Raw genomic sequence first — 24,909 nt, 5'->3', positions numbered from 1 at the left:
TTCATTTTTTCTTGCCTCGACTCTAGAGGGTTAAAAGCAAAGATTTACCAAGATTTGTGAAATCTCAGAGGGATCATAGTTATATATATATAAACTTCATTACATTTTACGCATTGATTTTAATTTAGTTCATTTATTACAGTAAGTTTTATGTCAAACTCTCTCCTTGAGACTCTAGTGCTCTGCTGGTAAACTGTGACATCTTCTCTCAGGCGCTCCCTCTTGAGTCTGCATTAGGACTATAACACATACTATGTTTAGAATTAAATTTAATGAATTTTCTTATCATACCCACTTAAGGAAAAAAAAAGTGTAAGTTATGTCATGCTTTCCATGTCTACTATGTATTAACAATATACAAATGTTTGATGAAGATAGATTTTTTTTAAATTGCCAGAAATTTACAGGAATAAAGAGTATTATTTTACAATATATTACTGTCAGAAATAATAATAAAGCTATTATCATAACATCACAGTAATTTAATGCTCGTCTGTGAATTTATATTATAAAGTTGTCTTTAACTAAGCCACTGTGAAATGTACTTGTTTACATGTAATTGTTTTAAATTAACCATAATGGTGATTGATGATGATTCAAATTTCGGATCTAATCATGTCAGATGTTTGACAAATGAAAACGTGAAAATTATGACAAACTAGAATATGAAATAAGTTAATCGGCCGACTTTAGGATAGTCAAGATTTTACCTTAGCATTATTTAAGCATGACGATTAACCAATATCTTATTTCATATTCATAACTGTTTGTGGATGGATCTTTCACAAAAGTGAAGTAACTGCTGAGAAACATCTTTGAAAGATGTGACATTAATACTCAACATACAAAAAACAACAATAACTCGAAAAAAAAAAAAACTTACAACATAAACCAAGAACTCGAACTACTAAAGGTGAACTAAAAACAAGTTCAACAGCACAAGTAAAACCAGCAAGAATAAAAAATTAAAAACAAAAACTCTACAGCATGATCTATTCATGCTGCATTGCATGCTAGGAACCTTTATAGTACATATGCACTGTAGAAACACAGTCTAATGTTGTTTGTTTAAAGTAATTTTTGAGAGTGCAGTTAGATACAAGAGAAGTCTCACTGTGAAATTACTGTGAAAGTCATGCAATTATTAACCTGGTATATACTGTCGTTTCACAATAATATTTTTACAATGCAGTTAGTACGTCCAATCTACTTATTTAAAAAACATTCCCATGAGACTGGAAAAAAACTCTAAATGAAAACGAATAAGAAAAGTCTTCCACATGTGAAACTGCTGGATCAGAATAAGCCTTGTTCAGGACTTGTTGGTTTGATTGACTTGTTTGGAGCTTGTGGAGTTTCCACTGTCAAATACTGTACAACAGAGAAAGATAAAATACACTAAGATCTGCTTTAATACAAGATATTAAATTAAAGCATTGACTCAATAACTCACAATAGTTTCTTCAGTTTACAGTGTGGATCCTTCAGTAGAGCAGAGCGCAGCCTCACTCCTGAGTCTCCTGGTTTATTAGATCTCAGATTCAGTTCAGTCAGGTGTGAGGGGTTTGATCTCACAGCTGAAATCAAAGCAACACAGCCTTCCTCTCCAATGCTGCAGTTATACAGCCTGCAGAGAGTGAAGAACACGAATGATCTCTGAGATTGTGTTCAAGTTTTAGGGTGATACTGAAAAAAGTATTTAGTCAGTTTAACTTAAAAAATTTATATTATGTGGTAACATCTACAATAACTGGTTTTGCTAAAATTAAATAAATTATTTAAGATTACTGAATTATAACTGAATTCAACAACCTGAAAAAAACAAAACCTGAAAAAAAGTTTTACTGAAGCATAGCTGTCAGTAGATGTAACCTGATTTCTCAAGTTAGGTAAAATTACTTAAGTTTGATATAGTATTTTTCATTTTAAATCATGAAAGTCCTTTTCCAAACTGTAAATAATAAATAAATAAATAAAACGGTGACGTGCATGGCAGCACAGGGTGCTAAACCTTTACCATTAATAAATTTTAAATTAAATTAAATTAAACTCAATAAATTATAATACATTTAATAAAAACACCTTTTTTAAAAACCTGCTTTAAAATTGGTAAAATTTTTAAAACATTATGCAGAAATTATTGAGGTCATGAGGACTCACAGATATCAAGAATCTGTGAATGAACCTCAAAAATGGTGACAATCAACAAAATATTCAGTTAAACAGATCAACTCTGATCATCACAAAACAAGCTACTAAGGTCACAAAAAAGTTTTGCGCTGATTGTCACCATTGTTGAGATCCATGTGGTGATTCTTGATATTTCTGTCAAAAAGACAGCTAAAACAATTATTATGTAATGAAAAAGAAAAATCACAATATCTGACTGTTATAATAACACTAGACTGGGCAAAGTTAACCTATATCTTTAAGTCTGCTGCCTACTGCTTGCTCAGAACAAAGAGTGTAGTTTGCTAGGTCCCTTCAATGCAACTTGCTAAGTCAGTGACAGACAGAAATCAAAAGGTCTCCAATGACGTGTCTACTGCTCCATTCATCAATGAACCTTTAGACTGTTCTATCCTGGACACAGATTTGAGGAAACACCAGCCTACACATGACCTACTAGTCATAGTAATTTCAGAACAAATCATATATAACATTTTATTTGTCAGGTAAAAATGTATCATGCCAGTTACATAATTAAAAAATAGAATCAAATTCAGAGATAATGAATACCCAACATCAATTGCTTCAAACAGATTAAAATGTATATGAAAACATATATTTGTCTTGAGCACATTTAGTATAATCATTGTATATGATCATTTACATTTTAATTCTCAAAGTAATTTTTCACCCAAAACTAAAAATGATCATAATTTATTTCCTTGCATGTCGTTTCTAATCTGTATGACCTTCTTTCTTCTGTGAAACACAACAGAATATATTTGGAAAATTATTGCCAAAAAAGTTTTGGAATCATTGCTTTTCATTGTGTGGACAATAAACATTTCTCAAAATATCTTCTTGTCCCACAGAAGAAAATCATACTGGTTTGAGGTGAACTTTCCCTTTAACATGAAATGTTTTTGTTTGACAGTATTTTCACACAGATTTTGTGTGCAATAATATAATAACACTCACTGTAGTTTCTTCAGTTTACAGTGTGGATCCTCCAGTAGAGCAGAGAGCAGCTTCACTCCTGAGTCTCCTGGTTTATTAAAGCTCAGATTAAGTTCTGTAAGGTGTGAGGGGTTTGATCTCACAGCTGAAATCAGAGCCGCACAGCCTTTCTGTGTAGTATCACACTTGGAAAGACTGCAGAGAGAAAAAGAAAAACAGCCAAAATCCATAATTAAAGAGTTGTGTTGTAAAGTTTTGTTATTCAAACAACATAACTCTATTCTTCTCCATCTTTACTACAAATATGTCTGATTTCATAAAATTGTTTTCCTTTATGAAGTAATGACTATTCTGTTTAATGGTTCATCAGTCAAATACTGTGTGCATCTCTAATGAATACTCAATGTAGCATCTGGACCAATCAAACACACAAATGTTCATTAGATTTAACAAAATCAATTATTTATTAGATTAACAATCACAAACCCCCTCACCCAACACCAGACTTGGTGCCTATAAGTCAGTGAATGATGTGCAGGCCCCTGATTACCATGGCAACCAGGACACCTCAGCCAGATCAGATAAACGTTACTACCTAAAAGTATGTAAAGAGAATCTTCCCTCCTACTTAATTCTCTTAAACAGACATATACTGCTATAAGAAATAAATTCTTACATTAATAGACAAAATTTTCTATAATGCATATCCTCAGGTTATTGTGTATGGTTACTAACTATATTGTTTTGTGTATGTTTTATGCAAGCTTATGATAGATCACTAGTTAATATAACCTCACCTGTACAATTTTTGGTATTTAGGAGTTTGTATTTTTATGATCTAAATGAGAGTGTATATTATATATTGATACCTATGCAACACATTAGTATTATAAGAATATTTTAAATTCATCTCTTGATCGAGTTTCATATGCAAAACACCATGCTAGAGACAAAGAGTCGTAAACTTCCCCTCCAGAAGTTCAAATCACCATTGGGTCTTTGACCCCCAAGAGGTGTGACCTCAATCGAAGATAAAGACCTTACATCAGTGACCCGCCTTCAGTTTGGCGGTTCTGTTAGATTCTGAGAAAATGAGGATGTGAGCTAGAACTCTTCTGCAACTCTCAAGTCTGTGCCAGGCTTCATCATTGTCTTTACATTCACCAACGATCCTTGGATCTCAGCTGATATCTCTCTCTTAGCTCTTCTTCACTTTCCATTTGGGAGAAAACTCTCCCAACCCCCAGTCAGAATAACCTCTTTTTGGAGTTCATCACTCTTAAAGCCTGGAAGGATATGAAGAAGAATCTAAAGATTCCCCCTCCTAACCATTTGCAAGTTGTAAAACTGATCAATGGTTAAGCCAAGGCGCATCTTCTCAAGAGATACATAAAGCAGTGATAGACTTAATCCAATAAGAAGGGAATAAACTTTCCATGAAGCTTTGTGACACTGACGAAAACTTCAATGTCTAAGCTGTTAGATGATAGCCTGTGTTTTATATAATGCGTTAATTTTTGTTCCTTTAGATTCACAAAAATTCTTACAACTCCTACTGCAAACCAGATTTATGCTAACACTAGTTTGACTTGATTTAGTACTCTAGACTTGAGAAGTGATTAGAGGTTTAGGTTTATGACGCCCGGGAGTGTGGCTAAGCAGCTATTACCTCAAGTCTCTTAGACACATAATGCACAAAAAAGGGACTCTTCTCTAATTAATACATAGAAAAAGCCTTTCTTTGAATTAATTCACATATAGTTTAGGGCATTGTGTATGTTTTTACTGTTCTTGTACATTGTGTTTTGTGTATTCTATATGTTTTATACATGCTTATGATGAATCACTAGTTATAACCTCATCTATGTGATGTTTGGTATCTATGAGTTCGTATTTTTATGATCTAAAAATGTATATTATATGTTGAAGCCTATGCAACACATTAGTTTTAGTAGAATTTTAAATCTTCTCTTGAACCCCCCAAACTAATTTCATATGCAAGACACCATACTAGAAACAAAGAGTAAAACTTCCTTCCAAAAGGTACCATTCTTCATTGGCTCACTCAAATCCTGAGGGTGTCCCCCTATATAGATCACTGATCGCTAGTGCGATCTTCAAAATATTGATACGACGATGTATCGTCACAGAGATTTGACAATACGAATATCGATACAGCTGGCCCTGTATCGATATTGTGGTACATGCAAAGCAGTGGACAGTGCTTAACCCTGTGAGGTCTAAGGGTATTTTTGTCATGCCCTGACATCTGTGCTTTTTTCAGTTACTTATAAACATCTAATGGCTAAAGTCTAAAATCACTGTAATCAGCACAAACTGGGCTATAATAACATGTGAGCAGCATGTATATACATGAATGTGCTTTTGAGAAAAAAAATGTTATGTATGGTTAGTGTAAAACAAAAAATGTTAAATCACTTGAATAAGGCCATAAAACACAAAAAGAACATTGGTTCCCGGAACTTTTAAGAACTGGTGCGTGTAGCCTAGAATTTTTCTTTCTGAATTATGTGAAAATCATATTGTTTACTCACTGACAGAAAACAATATATTGATTTAAATTTTCTAAGACACTTTTTGTTTGTAAAATTCATATGCGAGTAGGTGTCAACTATCATGAATATCATTGTGATTTACACCTAAGAAGACAAAGGCCTGCATAATGAGCCTTTCAGTCAGCTGTGTGACTGAGAGGGAAGAGTTACAAGAATGTGAGAACAAAATAAATGTACATAATTTTATGTTTGTAGATTATTTAGAATATATTTAATTATCCCACACCATAATTTAATATTCACTTGATAAACAGTTTATTAGGAAATATCAAAGCTGACTTTCAAAGCTGAAATTTTTTGCATCATTACTCCAGTCACACAATCCTTCAGAAATCCTTTTAACAATCAGATTTTCTACAAAAAAACATTTATTGTTATTATTATTATTATTATTATTATTATTAATGTAGAAAAGAGCTGAGAATATTTTTTCAGTTTTTTGGGGATAAATTGAAAGAACAGCATTGTTTGTTACATTTGTTATATTTACATTTATTTGTTACATTTATATTATTTATATCAAGCTTTTGAATGGTATAGTAGTGTATATTGTTGTTAAAACTTTATAATGTTTCACTTGATTATACATTTAGTCAGGAATTATACTTTGGAAAAAGTCTAACTAGTAAAATGTTTACACGTTATGTGAAAACTAGTACAAGTATATCAATAAATAAAAAGAGACTTACTCGTGTATATGATCTCTGCTGAATAAAGCACTTCATTCTTTTTTTTTCTGAGGAAATCCAAATTTCAAATCCAAAGGTAATCCACATCACATCTTTTTGGGGTGAATTATGTCTTATTCCTCTAATCGCGAAGCAAACAGTAAAATAAAAAACTTGAAGAACAGTCTCGCTGTTTTTTTCTTCTGTGTGGGCGTATTCAAGCCGCACGCTTCAGTGAAACATTATAATCTGAATAGGGCATTCAGCGCGGGGGCGTGGTCGCATTAGAAGATAATGAAGGGAGACGTGAAAAACGGACATTGCGTTGTTTTCATATGGATTACTTTATCACAGAATATTTGTTTTCGGCAGCACTTGCTTAGTTTAAAAGTAGACATGTCAAGTTTTCTATAGATGTATCTGTCATGTCTCTTCCTTGAGTATTCACTGAGTTACAGTTCATTTTAATGACGCGTTTGTAAATTAAGATCACCGCAGACAAAGGCTGCAGACAGCACAACTTGTTTGTTATCTTTATATTATAAATGCACAAAGTTTTGTTGTTATTATATCTGTATACAAATAAGTAAACCCTTTACAGATTCAATTGATGTATTGCTCTTATCTGTACGATCAAAACTTAAAGTGTAATTTAAGTTCTTTTCAGGATTATCAAGAGAAAATGCCTCATAACGCGTATACACGTTAATCGACTCCAGAGGGTTAATTTGGATACAAGAACAATGTTTAAAATAGAGTAGAAAAGTGCAAGGTTTAAAAAAAAAATAATGAATAGAGCTTAATATATAGGCTACAACAAGGTTTAATCTGGCCGCAAAGGAACAAAACCGGTGTTGTCTTATATAAAGAGATGCTATCCCTGAAACATTGCGCAGTATGGAAATATCTGTTAAGCGTGTTATTTATTTATTTTTATTAATTTTATCATTTATAATAATAACTTATTATAGTTACTTATTATTAATTCCTCATTGTCATTAGGATATGTCCCCAAAACCTTCAAACTGGCTGTTATTAAGCCTCTCATCAAAATACCACAACTTGACCACAAAGAACTAGTTAATTATAGACCAATCTCGAATCTCCCTTTTCTGTCCAAGATACTAGAAAAGGTGGTATCCTCACAATTATATTCCTTCTTAGAGAAAAATGGAATAGGTGAGGATTTCCAGTCAAGATTTAGACCGTATCATAGTACTGAGACTGCTCTCCTTAGAGTTAAAAATGACCTGCTCTTATCATCTGATCGTGGTTGTATCTCTCTATTAGTTTTATTGGATCTTAGTGCTGCGTTTGACACAACTGACCACAACCTTCTTTTGCGTAGACTTGAACACTTTGTTGGCATTAATCGAAGTGCATTAGCATGTTTTAAATCGTACTTATATGACCACCATCAGTTCGTAGCAGTGAATGAAGATGTATCATATCGATCACAAGTGCAGTATGGAGTACTTCAAGGCTCAGTACTAGGGCTGCTACTCTTCACGCTTTATATGTTACCCTTGGGAGATATCATCAGGAAACATGGTGTTAGCTTTCACTGTTATTCTGATGATACTCAGCTCTATATTTTTTCGCGGCCCGGTGAAACACACCAATTTGAAAAACGAATGGAATGCATAGTCGATATAAATACATGTAATAAGATAGAACACTATCTAAGACTTGATGGTTACTCTGTCAATTCTTCGTCATCAGTTAGGAACCTCGGTGTGCTATTTGATCGCAATCTTTCCTTAGAAAGCCACGTTTCTAGATTTGTAAAGCTGCATTTTTACATCTCAAAAATATATCTTAACCACGGCCTATGCTCGCAATGTCAAATGCAGAAATGTTAATCCATGCATTTATGACCTCAAGGTTAGATTATTGTAATGCTTTATTGGGTGGTTGTTCTGCACGCTTAGTAAACAAGCTACAGCTAGTCCAAAATGCAGCAGCAAGAGTTCTTAATAGAACCAGGAAGTATGACCATATTAGCTCGGTCCTGTCAACACTGCACTGGCTCCCTATCAAACATCATATAGGTTTTAAAATATTGCTTATTACTTATAAAGCCCTGAATGGTTTAGCACCTCAGTATTTGATTGAGCTCCTTTTACATTATAATCCTCTACGTCCGCTACGTTCTCAAAACTCAGGCAATTTGATAATACCTAGAATATCAAAATCAACTGCAGGCGGCAGATCCTTTTCCTATTTGGCGCCTAAACTCTGGAATAACCTACTTAACATTGTTTGGGAGGCAGACACACTCTTGCAGTTTAAATCTAGATTAAAGACCCATCTCTTTAACCTGGCTTACACATAACATACTAATATGCTTTTAACATCCAAATCCGTTAAAGGATTTTTAGGCTGCATTAATTAGGTAAACCGGAACCGGGAACACTTCCCATTACACCCGATGTACTTGCTACATCATTAGAAGAATGGCATCTACACTAATATTAGTCTGTTTCTCTCTTATTTCGAGGTCAACGTAGCCACCAGATCCAGTCTGTATCCAGATCAGAGGGTCACTGCAGTCATGCGGATCCAGTACGTATCCAGACCAGATGGTGGATCAGCACCTAGAAAGGACCTCTACATCCCTGAAAGACAGCGGAGACCAGGACAACTAGAGCCCCAGATACAGATCCCCTGTAAAGAACTTGTCTCAGATGACCACCAGGACAAGACCACAGGAAACAGATGATTCTTCTGCACAATCTGACTTTGCTGCAGCCTGGAATTGAACTACTGGTTTCGTCTAGTCAGAGGAGAACTGGCCCCCCAACTGAGCCTGGTCTCTCCAAGGTTTTTTTCTCCATTCTGTCACCGATGGAGTTTCGGTTCCTTGCCGCTGTCGCCTCTGGCTTGCTTAGTTGGGGGTCACTTCATCTACAGCGATATCGTTGACTTGATTGCAAATAAATGCACAGACACTATTTAAACTGAACAGAGATTACATTACTGAATTCAATGATGAACTGCCTTTAACTGTCATTTTACATTATTGACACACTGTTTCCTAATGAAAGTTGTTCAGTTGCTTTGACGCAAATGTATTTTGTTTAAAGCGCTATATAAATAAAGGTGACTTGACTTGACTTATCTTTGTCAACCTGGCAACCCTGTGCATGCACTCTCTTTCCACTATAAACACACTTGCTTTCTGAAAACACCTGTTAGCTTGCAGTTTAACAATCTCCACTTCAATATTCTATTCTCAGAACATTGTAATTCATCAAGTTTTTATTTACACGAGAGAGAGAGAGAAAGGAGACTGTGCACGTAAGAATTAGGCTACCTTAGTTTTGTCGCATTTCTCTATTAACAATGAAGCTCTGGCTTTAATTCCTTTAGAAACAATGATGTTACCAGCTCCTTGTTGAGAAAGATAATGTAGCTCTTGAGTGAATAAGCTATTTATAGTTTTTAAAAAAATGCAGGGCAGTGCTAAAAAGTTTGTTCCTGAATGTCTGATTCCACGCAAACTTGATCTTTGTGACTGAGTGTGTGTGTGCTTAAGATACAGAATACAGAATAACATTAGTTTAGAACTCTATTTTATTTGTAAAAAGTAGAGTACATTAATTTGTGCAATGATAACCTACCATCAATGTTAAGAGGATTTTTTATATATATTAATATGAGTACATTACAATATAAATTTATTAGAAAAAGTAAATGTATTATTTATGGGCTAAAAAAAAATGCAAACAATCAGAATTACCTGGTGGGGAGTGCCCAATGTAAACATTAAGCATATGCCATTACCTATATTGTACTGTGATACAGTTATGGAGGCCCTTCATTTTGCAGAGGTCAACTGCTTACAGTTAGCACTGGCCATAAAGTATGCAGTGTTTCATAAACAGCTGTTTTACTAAATTCTACTGAGGTCAAATTCAGTGCAGTCCTGTATCATGATACGTATCGTATCGTGACTTTGCTGGTGATACACAGCCCTGCTGATCATCAGATCAGAGCAGTTCTTTTAGATTAAGGAATTCCAGGAGAATATGCTGAGCTAAGAGCCTTAAAAACCATGCTAAGATTGGGCCAGGCCTTTCAGCCTTGACTGTCCATTCATCAAGATCCTCTGATTCGAACAGGTCTTTACATCAACTCACTTCAGCAGATACAAACTGGAGCCCCAAAATGCATCAGGACTCTTTTTCAAACAAGCAAGATGTGCAAGTATCAAACTTAGTCTTATTAATTGATACATTTAAGTATCATATGCACCTTTTACAAAGGTGTTTTAACTAAAAAACTGATGTTTCCTTCAGGCTGTAGATCTGCCGAATATCAAATTGTATGATAGCTACATGTTTTATTTCTCCCCTTTAATGCTTAAGCTTTAACCCTTTTTCCTATGCCCACTGTGTGCATGTGTGTGTGTGTGTGTGTGTGTGTGTGTGTGTATGTTAGACTAGTTTAACTATTTATGTAGTTAAAGTCTTATTTGTATCACACTTGAGGTTGTTCATTGTTTGCTCATAACTGAAGTCCCTAATCATGTAGATTTTAGTTACATACTCTGAGTAGTATGAGTAGTTTTGTACAGTAAGAAAGTTCTTTTCTTTAAACAGGAAAGTTAAGTTCTCAGAATTGACAGACAGTTGACACTGAGAGATCAAGTAAATACAGTGGGTATAAATATTTATAATTTATCGTAACTAGTTATGATTATTCATATTTCCCGTTTGAGCTGATTCACTACATTCTGCTGTGTTTAAAGGGACCCCTAATAAACATTCATCATGTAATAATCATGTAAACGGCTCATTTAAAATTATTACAGACATATGCAGCAAACAAGCATCAAAAAAAGTACAGAATATACTTTGAGAAAGGTCTTGTTAATGTTTTCAGTTTTGTTTAAGGTAATTAAATCAACAGTTTTTCAATAACTGAAGAATATAAAAAGTATGGTATTTGGGGTAAAAAAGCATCCTTATACTGTTAGCTAATGTGATAAAAGGTTGTCTGACTTAGGGCTGCTCGATTATGACAAAAATCATAATCACGATTATTTTGGTCAATATTGTACCATGATTATTAAACATGATTGTGAAGAGCCATATGACCAAAACTTTATACAAGTGATTTAAATAGTGATACATATCAATTATGTATTTCCTGAAAAATAAGGTTGATATGACCAGCAGAATTCAAACAAACAAACAAAAAAACTAAATGTCCTCAAAACGTCCACAAAATGGCCACGAGCCCAGCGCCTCTGCACAAGATAGGCACCAGCCCAGTGCCTTTGCACAAGATGCTCTGCACAAGATGGTCGCCCAAGATGGTCGCCAGCCCAGCGCCTCTGCACAAGATGGCTGCCAGCCCAGCGCCTCTGCACAAGATGGCCGCCAATCCGGCGCTCCAGCATGAAATGGCAGCCACAGTTGATCTTCCAGAGTCAAGTCAGGTCCCCATTGATCTTCCAGAGTCAAGTCAGGTCCCCGTTGATCTTCCAGAGTCAAGTCAGGTCCCCGTTGATCTTGATATTCCAGAGTCAATTCAGGTCTCCGTTGATCCTGATCTTCCAGAGTCATCAGGTCCCTGTTGATCCTCCAGAGTAAAGTCAGGTCCCCATTGATCCTTCAGAGTCAATCAGGTACCCCTTGATCTTGATCTTCCAGAGTTAAGTCAGGTCCCCGTTGATCCTCCAGAGTCAATCAGGTACCCGTTGATCTTGATCTTCCAGAGTTAAGTCAGGTACCCGTTCATCCTCCAGAGTCAAGTCAGGTCCCCATTGATCCTCCAGAGTCAATCAGGTACCCGTTGATCTTGATCTTCCAGAGTTAAGTCAGGCCCCCGTTGATCCTCCAGAGTCAAGTCAGGTCCCCGTTGATCCTCCAGAGTCAATCAGGTCCCCATTGATCTTGATCTTCCAGAGTCATGTCAGGTCCCCATTGATCTTTGCGACTCAAGTCAAGTCACTGACGATCTTCCAGAATCAAAGTCCAATCAAGTCACTGCTGACCGTCCAGAGTCAGGTCAAGTCACCGCTAACCCTTCCAGAGTCAGGTCAAGTCACCATTAACCCCAATGAGTCAAGTAAAATCACAGTTAAACTTCATAAGTTAAGTCAAGTCACAATTGTTCTTTGTGAACAAAGTCAAGTCACAGTTGATCTTCATGAACAAAATCAAGTCACCATTGGTCTTCATGAGCAAGGTCAAGTGGCCACCAATCTTCATGAACTAAATCAAATCACAGTTGATTTTTATGAGCCCAGTCAAATCACCAATGATCTCCCAGAGCTTCGTCACATCTCAGCAGATCTTCCAGAGATTCAACACTTCTCAGCTGAACTTCCAGAGCCTCGTCACGTCTCACCTGAACTTCCAGAGTCTTGTCACATCCTGTCTGTTGCACCCACCAATGTTCTCTCAGCCTGTTGTATTGCTGTCAAGGAGACTGTTACTGCTTTGGAACCTCCAGAGGTGGTGGCAACTGCTGCAGAACCTTCGGACATGTCAGTAGTATCCATCCATGAACTCCTGTCGTGTCCTGTCACGGCTATGGAGGCTATCTATGAACTTATTGCATGTCCTGTTATGGCCACGGAGGCCACTCAGGAACTCACTGCTTGTACTGTCATGGCTACGGAGGCCATCCACGAACTCATGTTCTGTCCTGTCACGGCAACGGAGGCCATCCATGAACTCACCGCCTGTCCTGTCACGGCCATGGAGGCCGTCTATGAACTCTCGTCCTATCCTGTCATGGCCACGGAGGCCGTCCATGAACTCACCACCTGCCTTGTCACGCCTATGGAGGCCGTTTGGGAACTCTCTAACCATCTCATGCCGGCCACGGAGGTCACCATTAACCTGTTTATGTTCTCTGTTTCAGTCCTACCTGACCAGACTTGCTCTCCTGTGCCATCAACTCCACTGTGGTGGTCCTCTGCTCCACCCTGGGGGTCCTCTGCTCCGCCCTGGTGGGCTTCTGTCTCATCTGCTCGGCTGTGGTGGTCCTCTACTCCGCTGGTGGGCTTCTGTCCCATCTGCTTGGCTGTGGTGGTCCTCTGCTCCACCCTGGTGGGTTTCTGTCTCATCTTCTCGGCTGTGGTGGTCCTCTGCTCCGCCATGGTGGGCTTCTGTCCCATCTGCTCAGCTGTGGGGGCCCCCTGCTCCACCCTGGTGGGCTCCAGTTCGACCTGCGCCGCCCTGGTGGGCTCCAGTTCCACCTGTCCCACCCTGGTTTCCTGCTCTACTGGCACTGCCTCGATCCACGGTCAATCCACTTCCACGTGGACCTGGCCCTCCATCCATCCCTCTGTTCCTCCTCCGCTCCACCTCCCACCTGAACTCTATTCTCAGTTAGTAGTGTCTGAAAGCAACTCCTTGGGGGGGAGGGTCACGATGTCACAATCGTCAGCTGGAGTGCTCATGAACTCAAGTAGAGGGCACTCCACTCTTTTGTATTTGGTGTCCCTTTCCATTCCCAACTCCATTTCCCATAATCCCATGCTTAGGGCTAATAACCACCAGGTGTTCCCCATTACCACTCCTGTGTTAATAATTAATTGTGTTAATCCTGTGTTAATTAATAATTGTGAAGTCTTGCTTAGTTCTGTCTGGCATTTCCGAGCGTTTTCCCTGTGTTTGTTCCTTCCGTGTTTGATCTTGAATTTTTTATACCGACTGTGATTCTCTGCTGCCTGCCCCGACCTCTGCCTGGTATTGTTACTGATTTCTGGATATCCCTTGACATACCTGATGCTGTTTTCTGATCTCTGACTGTTTGACCGCTAACTTAATAAAATACTGCAAATGGATCTGAAAATCTCCGACTTTGTGTTACAAATACGCATATTTTCCTTCTCGACTCTTTAAGTTCATGACCCATGAAGTACAGCATTTTGACACATTTTTGTGTGAAGTTGACCGTTTAGGCATTCACTGAACTCCTTGCTACATTTCTGGAAGGTGATCGTATTAATTACATTGTTGTCTATGGGAGGGTCAGAGAGCTCTCAGATTTAATCAAAAATATCTTAATTTGTGTTCTGAAGACGAACCAAGCTTTTATGTGTTTGGAACGACATGAGAGTAAGTGAATCATGAAAAATAATAATTTTGGGGTGAAGTAATCTTTTAACAAAACTAATTATTATTATTATTATTATATTTTTAAGGGGTTTGAGCTGAGGAAGAGAGGGCAATAAAACAAAACCACTGCTACAGAAAACACATTTGTATAATTTTACTTTTTACTCAAAATCTTATAGTTACTGAAAGTTGATGAGACTCACTCTAGTTTCTTCAGTTTACAGTGTGGATCCTCCAGTAGAGCAGAGAGCAGCCTCACTCCTGAGTCTCCTGGTTTATTACAGCTCAGATTCAGTTCTGTCAGGTGTGAGGGGTTTGATCTCAGAGCTGAACTCAGAGCAGCACAGCCTTCCTCTCCAATACTGCAGTCACACAGCCTGTGAAAAACAAGAATCTCTGAGACTGTTTAACCTGTTAGCCTGCACCAGAACGCCCGCGTCCTCAACACAGCTCAACTCGCATGTGTCAGTATTTACGAATAAATTAAATGAAACGGGACAAATTGAATCTTGATAAAGATGATAAAGATCTAAGCCTTAAGCTTCAATAACAGATCACTGTTTTTCAATGGAAAGCTTGTAAAGACTGTATTTGCTACATTTGTGTAAGCAGTACACATCAAAACATGAATAATGGAAACGCCGTACATACCAGATTCATTGTAACATCGAGTCAAACACATCCACAGCTGTAAATCCCGTTTTAGTTAGGATGGTAAGGGTTTACTGAATGACATCTCATGAAGCATGTTTGGTCCAACGAAGCAATAACGTTGTAATATGGATCATAATTCCTTTGTTTACGTTCAGTTCTTCAGCAACAGAAATGTTTGTGTCCGTTATGTAATAATTCACACTAAGAAACTGTGTCTTAGTAGTTAAAGAACGGCATGGTTTTGCAGCGTACAATGTCACAAACAGAATGAGACGATTCACCAAAAAAAAGTGAATGAAAGATAGGCGAAAGATAGTATATTTGAATTCTGGCACTCTCTCGTGACGGCTCGTGACGCGCTCTGAGACACCTGTCAGCTGATGGAGGCGGAACTTATAGCGATCACCTTTTTCTTTATTTGTTTTTATTTTTCAACAGTTTTTATGTGAGAGTGTGTTTTATGTTGAATGTGAATGTGTCTGCATGATTACCATCTGTTTGAGTGCAAATCAGCGCAAACTCATGCTTGCGGTGTGAAAGAGGGGTTAGTGACATAGAGGGAGGCTGCCAACAGACCAGGCTCTTGTCTTCGCGACAACAATATCTATACTTCATGCTGAGCATAAATATAAAGCCTACTGATAAAGGACACCGTCAACAGTCTTGACCGAAAAAATACTGTTTGACAGGTACTATATTTGAAAATCGATAATTTAAAAAAAAATTTTTTTATTACATTTATATCTGAATTTATGTCAACCTATAGACTTTCAAACATCAAAATGTCATTAATTAATATGTATTTGTGACTTAATTATTTTATTTGGGTAGCACACATATTCTGAATGCCTTTGTCAGAATTCAAATGAGCCATTTTAATCTAGATTAATTCCAAGATTACAGTGAGATTAATCTAGATTAAAACAATTAATCTATGCCCACCACTAATATATATATATATATATATATATATATATATATATATATATATATATGTATATGTATATATATATATATGTATATATATATATATATATATATATATATATATATATGTATATATATATATATATATATATATATATATATATATATATATATATATATATATATACACACACAGTACAGACCAAAAGTTTGGAAACATTACTATTTTTTATGTTTTTGAAAGAAGTTTCTTCTGCTCATCAAGCCTGCATTTATTTAATCAAAAATACAAAAAAAAATGAAATATTATGATGTATTCTTACAATTTAAAATAATTGTTTTTAAATTTATTATACTTTAAATTATCATTTATTTCTGTGATGCAAAGCTGAATTTTTAGGATCATTATCACACGATCCTTTAGAAATCATTCTAATATGATGATTCATTATCAAAGTTGGAAACAGTTCTTCTGCTTAATATTTTTTCAGAACATGTGATACTTTATTAGGATACTTTGATGAATAAAAAGTAAAAAAAAAAAAAAAAAGAAGCTATGTTTTTAAAATATAAATATTTTGTAATAACAATATACACTACTGGTCAGAAATTTAATTCTGAATAAAATACTTTCATTCAGCAAGGATGTGTTAAATTGATAAAAAGTGATAGTAAAGAAAATATATTATTAGAATATATATTATTAGAATTTTTTTTTTATTTTGAATAAATGCAGTTCTTTTTAACCTTTTATTCATCAAATATATTAGACAGCAGAACTGTTTCCAACACTCATAATAAATCAGAATATTAGAATGATTTCTAAATGCTCATGTGATAGACTGGATGTTACATGTGACACTGAAGGCTGGAGTAATGATGCTGAAAATTCAGCTTTGCATCACAGGAATAAATTATTTTTTAAAGTATATTCAAATAGAAAACTATTATTTTAAGTTGTGATAATATTTCACAATATTACTGTTTTTTTTCTGTATTTTGAAGACTGAAGGCAAAAGGGCCAACAAGTGCTAAGCATCTCTCGGGGAACTCCTTCAAGACTGTTGGAAGACCATTTCAGGTGACTACCTCTTGAAGCTCATCAAGAGAATGCCAAGAGTGTGCAAAGCAGTAATCAAAGCAAAAGGTGGCTACTTTGAAGAACCTAGAATATGACATATTTTCAGTTGTTTCACACTTTTTTGTTATGTATATAATTCCATATATAATTCCACATGTGTTAATTCATAGTTTTGATGCCTTAAGTGTGAATCTACAATTTTCAAAGTCAAGAAAATAAAGAAAACTCATTGAATGAGAAGGTGTGTCCAAACTTTTGGTCTGTACTATATATATATATATATATATATATATATATATATATATATATATATATATATATATATATATATATATGACATGTAAGTTTTGTAAGGATCACAAAATCCAGTGGCGTGGATGAAGATCAAAGACTTTTTTAATACTCTTCAAACAGACTAAATGTATCTGTATGTTTAATTTTGGTTTACACTCATGTACTTTGTTGTTTAGTAGCCTATAATTGTAAATACAAACATATATTAGTCCTGAGCACATTCAGTATAATCACAGTAAAGAATTTTTCACCCCAAAACATAAATAATTTAAATAATTTACTTCCCTGCATCCCATTCCTAACCTGTATGACCTTCTTTCTTCTGTGAAACACAACAGATGATATTTTGAATATTGTTGGCAACAAACGTTTTTGTATCATTGTGGAAAAAAAATATTTATTAAAATATATTATTTTATGTTCCACAGAAGAAATTCACACTGTTTTGAAATGACTTGAAGATAAGTGATGACAGAATTTATTAATTTTTTGGTGCGATTTTAACTATCCTTTCAACATGAAATGCTTTTGTTCTGCAGCATTTTCACACAGTTTTTTTGTTCAATAATACTAGAACTTACTGTAGTTTCTTCAGTTTACAATGTTGATTCTCCAGTAGAGCAGAGAGCTGCTTTACTCCTGAATCTCCTGGTTTATTATTGCTCAGATTCAGTTCTGTCAGGTGTGAGGGGTTTGATCTCAGAGCTGAACTCAGAGCAGCACAACCTTTCTGTTTAATACCACAGCTGGAAAGACTGCAGAGAAAATACAGAAAAAGTAAAGATGAGATAAGTTCATTCACCAATTGTCACAGATCAATGAATGAGGTGTTAAATCGACCGGCACATTGAGGAGAGGAGAGCTGTGTCTTTTCTAAGTGATCGGACCTATGATGTCCACACAGCGGACAAAAAAGCAAAAATATCCCATAGATTTAAAATGGCAGAATGTTCATGAATTTGAATCTCAACTGTCACTTTATCTATCACACAAGTCTTAACCATGTTTTAAACTTTTGGGGGGACCAACTTCTCTCTCTGTGTATATATATATATATATATATATATATATATATATATATATATATAAAATTTTAAAGACCAACCGTTTAGCACTAAATCCTGGACCTAAACGAACACATATTAAAGTATAGCAGGTAAGTTTATATATTTAGAGTAAAGTTAAAGTAAACGGATATACTAGCCATACAGTGCTCTGGACCGCGTGCCCCATGACGAACCCTGTTTTAGGATGATAACTTATCTGCTTATTTTTAAAATAAGGATAATGAATAATGTAGCATTTGGACCAATCAGACACACCATTTTTCATTTGATTTAACAAATCAATTATTCATTAGATAAACAAATGATTACAGACCCCTCAAAACATACCAGGTGTCAGGATGTCTGCAAACGACTCCATACCCCTGGTTACCAAGGCAACCATGACACCTCAGCCAGACCAGATAACTTTTACAACCTAAGAGCATGTGGATAGAATCTTCCTCCTACTAAGTTCTCTCTGAAACATACTGCTATGAAAAATTTGACTCGTCCAATTAAATCATTCAAAACCTTTCTTACTGGGATTTTCACGCACAACCATTTCTAGGATTTACAAAGAATGGTGTGAAAAGGGAAAAAACATCCAGTACATCTACAGTCCTGTGGGCGAAAATGCCTTGTTGATGCTAGAGGTCAGAGGAGAATGGGCAGACTATTTTAAGCTGATAGAAGAGCAACTTTGACTGAAATAACCACTCGTTACAACCGAGGTATGCAGCAAAGCATTAGCCACAACACGCACAACCTTGAGGCGGATGGGCTACCACAGCAGAAGACCCCACCGGGTACCACACATCTCAACTACAAATAGGAAAAAGAGGCTACAACTTGCATGAGCTCACCAAAATTGGACAGTTGAAGACTGGAAAAATGTTTCCTGGTCTGATGAGTCTCGATTTCTGATGAGACATACAAATGGTAGATTCAGAATTTGGCGTAAACAGAATGAGAACATGGATCCTTCATGCCTTGTTACCACTGTGCAGGCTGTTGGTGGTGTTGTAATGGTGTGGGGGATGTTTTCTTGGCACACTTTAGGCCCCTTAGTGCCAATTGGGCGTCGTTTAAATGCCACGGCCTACCTGATCATTGATTCTGACCATGTCCATCCCTTTATGATCACCATCTACCCATCCTCTGATAGCTACTTCCAGCAGGATAATGCACCATGTCACAAAGCTCAAATCATTTCAAATTGGTTTCTTGAACATGACAATGAGTTCACTGTACTAAAATGGCCCCCACAGTCACCAGATCTCAACCCAATAGAGCATCTTTGGGATTTGGTGGAACAGGAGCTTCGTGCCCTGGATGTGCATCCCACAAATCTCAATCAACTGCAAGATGCTATCCTATCAATATGGGCCAACATTTCTAAAGAATGCTTTCGGCACCTTGTTCAATCAGTGCCACGTACAATTAAGGCAGTTCTGAAGGTGAAAGGGGGTCAAACACAGTATTAGTATGGTGTTCCTAATAATCCTTTACGTGAGTGAATATATATATATATATACACACACACACACACACACACACACACACATACATACATATTTGAAACCATATGAATGGCAGCCACATGATTACATGTATCTGTTGTTTCTCAAGTGCCATTAAAATATGGAGAGCCACAAGGATCTGTCCTAGGTCCTCTGCTATTTTCACTATACATGTTGCCCCTTGGTAATATTATTAGAAAATACGGGATTAGTTTCCACTGTTATGCTGGTGATACTCAACTATATATCTCTACGAGACCAGATGAAACTTCTAAATTATCTAGTTAACAGAGTGTGTTAAAAATGTAAAAGGTTGGATGACCAATAATTTTCTCCTATTAAATACTTATTGGACCAAAAAACAGTACACAGAATCTTGTACTACTACTACGACTACTAGACGAATGTACTATTATTTCCTCTGCAGTCAAGTGTGGTTGCATCATATAATAATTGCAGTTAATAGTGTTTATCATCTGGTTGACTTTGTCTTGTTAATTATAGTTAAATTAATTTTTCAGAAAATTTCTGTCAAAATGCACATTTACATTTTTACATTACATGTTATCATTTAGCAGACACTTTTATCAAAAGCAACTTACAAATGAGAACAATAGAAGCAGTCAGGTCAACAAGAGAACAACAACAGTATACAAGTGCCATGACAAGTCTCAGCTAGTCTAGTACAGAACGCATAGCCAGGTTTTTTTTTTTTTTTTTTTTTTTTTATTTAAATGAAAAGACAAGAAAAGAAGGAAAAAGTGCTAGTATTAGTTGGTTAAGTGCTGGCGAAAAAGAGGAGTCTTTAGATGTTTCTTGAAAATGAGTAAAGACTCAGCTGTACGAACTGAGATTGGTGACATTCCAGCAGGGCACAGGCCAGGAGAAGGATCATGAGAGTGATTTTGAACTTCTTTGGGATGGCACCACAAGGCGTCGTTCACTTGCAGAGCACAAACTTCTGGAGGGCACATAAGATTTAACCAGTGAGTTTAGGTATGTTGATGCCGTGCCAGTGGTTGTCTTGTAGGCAAGCATCAGTATCTTGAATTTGATGCGAGCGGCTACTGGTAGCCAGTGTAACCTGATGAGGAGAGGAGTAACGTGAGCTTTTTTGGCTCATTGAAGACAATGCTCGCTGCTGCATTCTGGATCAATTGCAGAGGCTTGACGGTACATGCAGGAAGGCCCGCCAGGAGATCATTACAATAGTCCAGTCTGGAGAGAACAAGAGCTTGGACAAGAAGTTGGGTGGCTTGCTCTGACAGGAAGGGTCTAATCTTCCTAATGTTGTATAAGGCAAATCTGCAGGACAGGGTCGTTGTAGCAATGAGGTCTGTGAAGCTTAACTGATGATCCATCACAACTCCTAGGTTTCTGGCTGTCCTGGAAGGATTAATGGTTGACCAACCCAGCTGTATAGAGAAGTTGTAATTAAGCAATGGGTTAGCTGGAATCACCAGGAGTTCGGTCTTCGTAAGGTTAAGCTGAAGGTGATGGTCAGTCATCCAGCTAGAAATGTCACTCAGACAGGCTGAAATGCGAGCAACTTACGTTGGGTCATCTGGTTGGAATGAGAAGTAGAGTTGGGTGTCATCAGCGTAGCAGTGATAAGAAAAGCCATGTTTCTGAATGACAGATCCTAATGACGTCATGTAGATGGAGAAGAGAATGGGTCCAAGTACTGAGCCTTGAGGAACCACAGTAGCAAGGTGTTGTGACTTAGAAACATCATCCCTCCAAGACACACTGAAGGATCTGTCAGAGAGGTAGGACTTAACCCACAGGAGTGTAGTTCCAGAGATGCCCATCTTTCTAAGGATAGACAGGAGAATCTGGTGATTAACAGTGTCAAAAGCAGCAGACCGGTCTAGTAAGATGAGTACTGAGGATTTTGAAGCTGCTCTTGCCAGTCGCAGGGCTTCAGTAACTGAGAGCAGAGCAGTCTCAGTTGAGTGGCCACTTTTGAAGCCAGATTGGTTGCTGTCCAGGAGGTTGTTCTGTACAAGGAACATAGAAAGCTGGTTGAACAAGCTCGCTCAAGTGTCTTTGCAATAAATGGAAGAAGGGATACCGGTCTGTAGTTTTCAAGAAGCGCTGGATTTAGTGATGTTTTCTTAAGCAGTGGGCTTACCCGAGCCTGCTTGAATGCTGAAGGAAATGTTCCAGAGTGAAGAGAGGAGTTGATAATGTGAGTAAGCGAAGGTATGACTGAAGAAGAGATCGCTTGAAGGAGGTGAGTGGTGATCGGATCAAGTGGACAAGTAGTAGAATGATTGGACAGGAGAAGTTTGGAAACGTCCATCTCTGAGAGTGGGGAGAAGGAGGAGAAATAGTGTGCGTCGATCATTGTGAAGTTGTCCTCAGTCTGTGGTGTGAAGAATTGGTCACTGATGGTTCGTCTTACTTGTGAAGAAAACTGCAAAGTCGTCCGCTGTAATGCCCGTTTCACACATATTCCGTCTACAGTACGTATGCGCTGCGTATTTTTTTACGCACCCATGTTAACGGATTCCAGCGTTCACACTGCATGCGGTTGCGGTCCGTCAATGCGTTCCAGGAACGGTGCGTCTGCAGCAGTGCAGCGATCATTTACGTACCGAGTCTATTTTTGCTGTGCTGCATGCGCTGAATTAAAGTGACAGCGCATTGTTCGCGGTAAAAATTAACATGGATTGACACGGAAATGCAGTCATTTCACAATAAATGTATACTAATTAAAGCCTACTGTGTTTTACACGCAACACATGGGTTTTGGCTAGATTTAAAACAAGAAAAAGAGTAACTTTAGAGAAACAAGGCAACATTATATATGCACTTTTATAGAGGCAGAAAAACAAAGTTATTTAAGACCCGTTGGATTGCGTGAAATAAAGATTTAAATGCAAAAGGCACGAGATTCGACTGTTTCTGTCAATGGTGAGTTTTAATTTAAAATGTTTGTGATATCCTAACAAGAAAAGTAGGCTAATGTTGTGTTTAAATGTGTTGCAGCTTGTTTCAGCAACTTATTATAAAAACCTAACAGTCAAATGCATGAGTAATATGTTGTTTATATTTGAATTTAAATATGTCTATGAAAGATCGTTACTGTACTGTGATGAAAGAGTATCACAATGCTGAAAAAGCTTTTTTTTTTTTTTTTTTTTATTATTATTTTATTTTAAACATGATTTGATTTCAAAATAATGGACAAATGTTTGTTTTTGGCTTAAACAGCCGCGGATCAGTAGCGGACTGCAAAGCGTCCTGTGTTAAAGCACAATGAGTTCGTGCTGCTTCAGCACCACATACGTAACGCACATGGACTGCATACGCACTGCAGATGGATTATATGTGGAACAGGCATAAGAGTCGAAGTAGGAGGTGGTGGAGGCGGATTAAGAAGAGAAGAGAAAGTTTTGAAGAGTGTCCGAGGATGATGAAGATGTTAAAGTGGAGCAAAGAGTGTCCCGTAGCACTGTTCGTGCCCATAGCTGAAAACTGAGAGAGTGCAGGAAGCAAGGATGAAACCACAGAAGATAGGCGAGATGGTGAGAGTGAGCGTAGGTTCCGTCGAAAGGTGACCTGCGTTGGAGTGTGTGCCGCTTCAGGAGTAAGTGCTAGGTTAGCAGTAACGAGGAAGTGGTCTGAGGTGTGCAGTGAAGAGCAACTGAAGAGTTGTCCACAGAGCAACAGCACGTGTAGATGAGGTCCAGTTGGTTGCCTGATTTGTGAGTCGCTGTAGTAGACACTCGCTTGAGATCAAATGAGGTGAGCAGAGTTTTGAAGTCAGCAGCCTGGGGTTTATCTAGGTGGATGTTGAAGTCACCAAGCAGTACCAGAGGAGTACAATTTTCAGGAAAGTTTGATATCAGCACATCCAACTCCTCCAAGAAGTTTCCCAATTGCCCTGGGGGGCGACAAATGACCACAAAGTGGATTTTAACAGGGTGGGTTACAGTAATGGCATGTGATTCAAATGAACCAGTACCTGTAGGTGATGGCTGAAGATCAAATTTCCATTCTTTTGATATAAGGAGACCAGTACGGTACGAGGAGTATGGGAAAAAGTGAAATTAGTGGAGAGGGCTGCGGGAGTGGTAGTGCCTTCAGGTTTGATCCAAGTCTCAGTCAGTGCCATAAGGTTGAGACCGGAATGAGTAGCAATAGAGGAAATTAAGTCTGCTTTGTTAACTGCAGACTGGCAGTTCCAGAGACCAACTGGAATAGAGAGCGTAATAGTAGAGGTCAGAGGGACAGGCCGTAGGTTTGTTGGACAGGCCTTCCTGCGATGTACATAGCATGCTCTCCGAGTGTTAGTAGTGATAGTAGAGATCTGAAAGCACATAGTGACTACAAGTGTGAGAAATAAGTATTTGAGAACAAGCTATACAAAAAGTAAAGAAACGGGAGAAAAGCAATACTCAAGTGCCCTGTCGGTGTCCTGGCTCGGTGGAGTTGCGCAGGTAGAGTCAATGTCTCTACACTCATCGGTCTTCACACGAGGAGGATTCACACGAGGGCTGCCACGACCGCTGCTGCGGTGAAACCGACCACTTTTATATTTGTCTGATTAACTGTGATTGAAGTCAGCTGGCCACGCCTCACTATTTAGCAGACTGAAACTGGGCAGTCCCACGATAGGCAAACGCGAAACCAAGCGTTACTTTCAGCACGTATTTACCAGGGTAAGACACACAATTTAAACCAAAATTTCCTAGCAATGACGATCACACAGTAGTCTAATGAGAAAACGACACAAAACACTTACAAGCTGCTGTCCTTCTCTGTTGCTCGGGTGTTTCTTCTGACATGCACATAAACTGACAGTGACCACTGATAAGTTACTACTAAATATTGTAGAAACGTAATTTTCTGTAAAGTTGTTTTGCAATGATTTGTATCGTAAAAAGCGCTATACAAATAAATAAACTCAATTTCATGAAACTGAATT

The 24,909-nt window shown here is 37.4% G+C and overlaps 1 protein-coding gene across 1 annotated transcript in view; it reads right to left on the bottom strand.

The window, feature by feature from the left end:
* Window positions 1-803: 803 nt before the first annotated feature.
* LOC132160151 (NACHT, LRR and PYD domains-containing protein 3-like) overlaps window positions 804-24,909 on the bottom strand; it is a 29,518-nt gene continuing 5,412 nt past the window's right edge. The window contains exons 6-10 of the mRNA XM_059569888.1: window positions 17,989-18,162; window positions 14,655-14,828; window positions 3,148-3,321; window positions 1,454-1,627; window positions 804-1,371 (exon numbers count right to left, since the gene is read on the bottom strand). Coding sequence (XP_059425871.1) covers window positions 1,365-1,371; window positions 1,454-1,627; window positions 3,148-3,321; window positions 14,655-14,828; window positions 17,989-18,162 — 703 coding nt within the window. The 3' untranslated portion in view covers window positions 804-1,364. The remainder of the gene's footprint in view (window positions 1,372-1,453; window positions 1,628-3,147; window positions 3,322-14,654; window positions 14,829-17,988; window positions 18,163-24,909) is intronic.

The sequence above is a fragment of the Carassius carassius genome, chromosome 16 (genome assembly GCF_963082965.1).
Source record: "Carassius carassius chromosome 16, fCarCar2.1, whole genome shotgun sequence".
NCBI lineage: Eukaryota > Metazoa > Chordata > Actinopteri > Cypriniformes > Cyprinidae > Carassius > Carassius carassius.
Note: the sequence above shows the minus strand (reverse complement) of the source record. Positions and strands in the feature narration are given on the sequence as shown.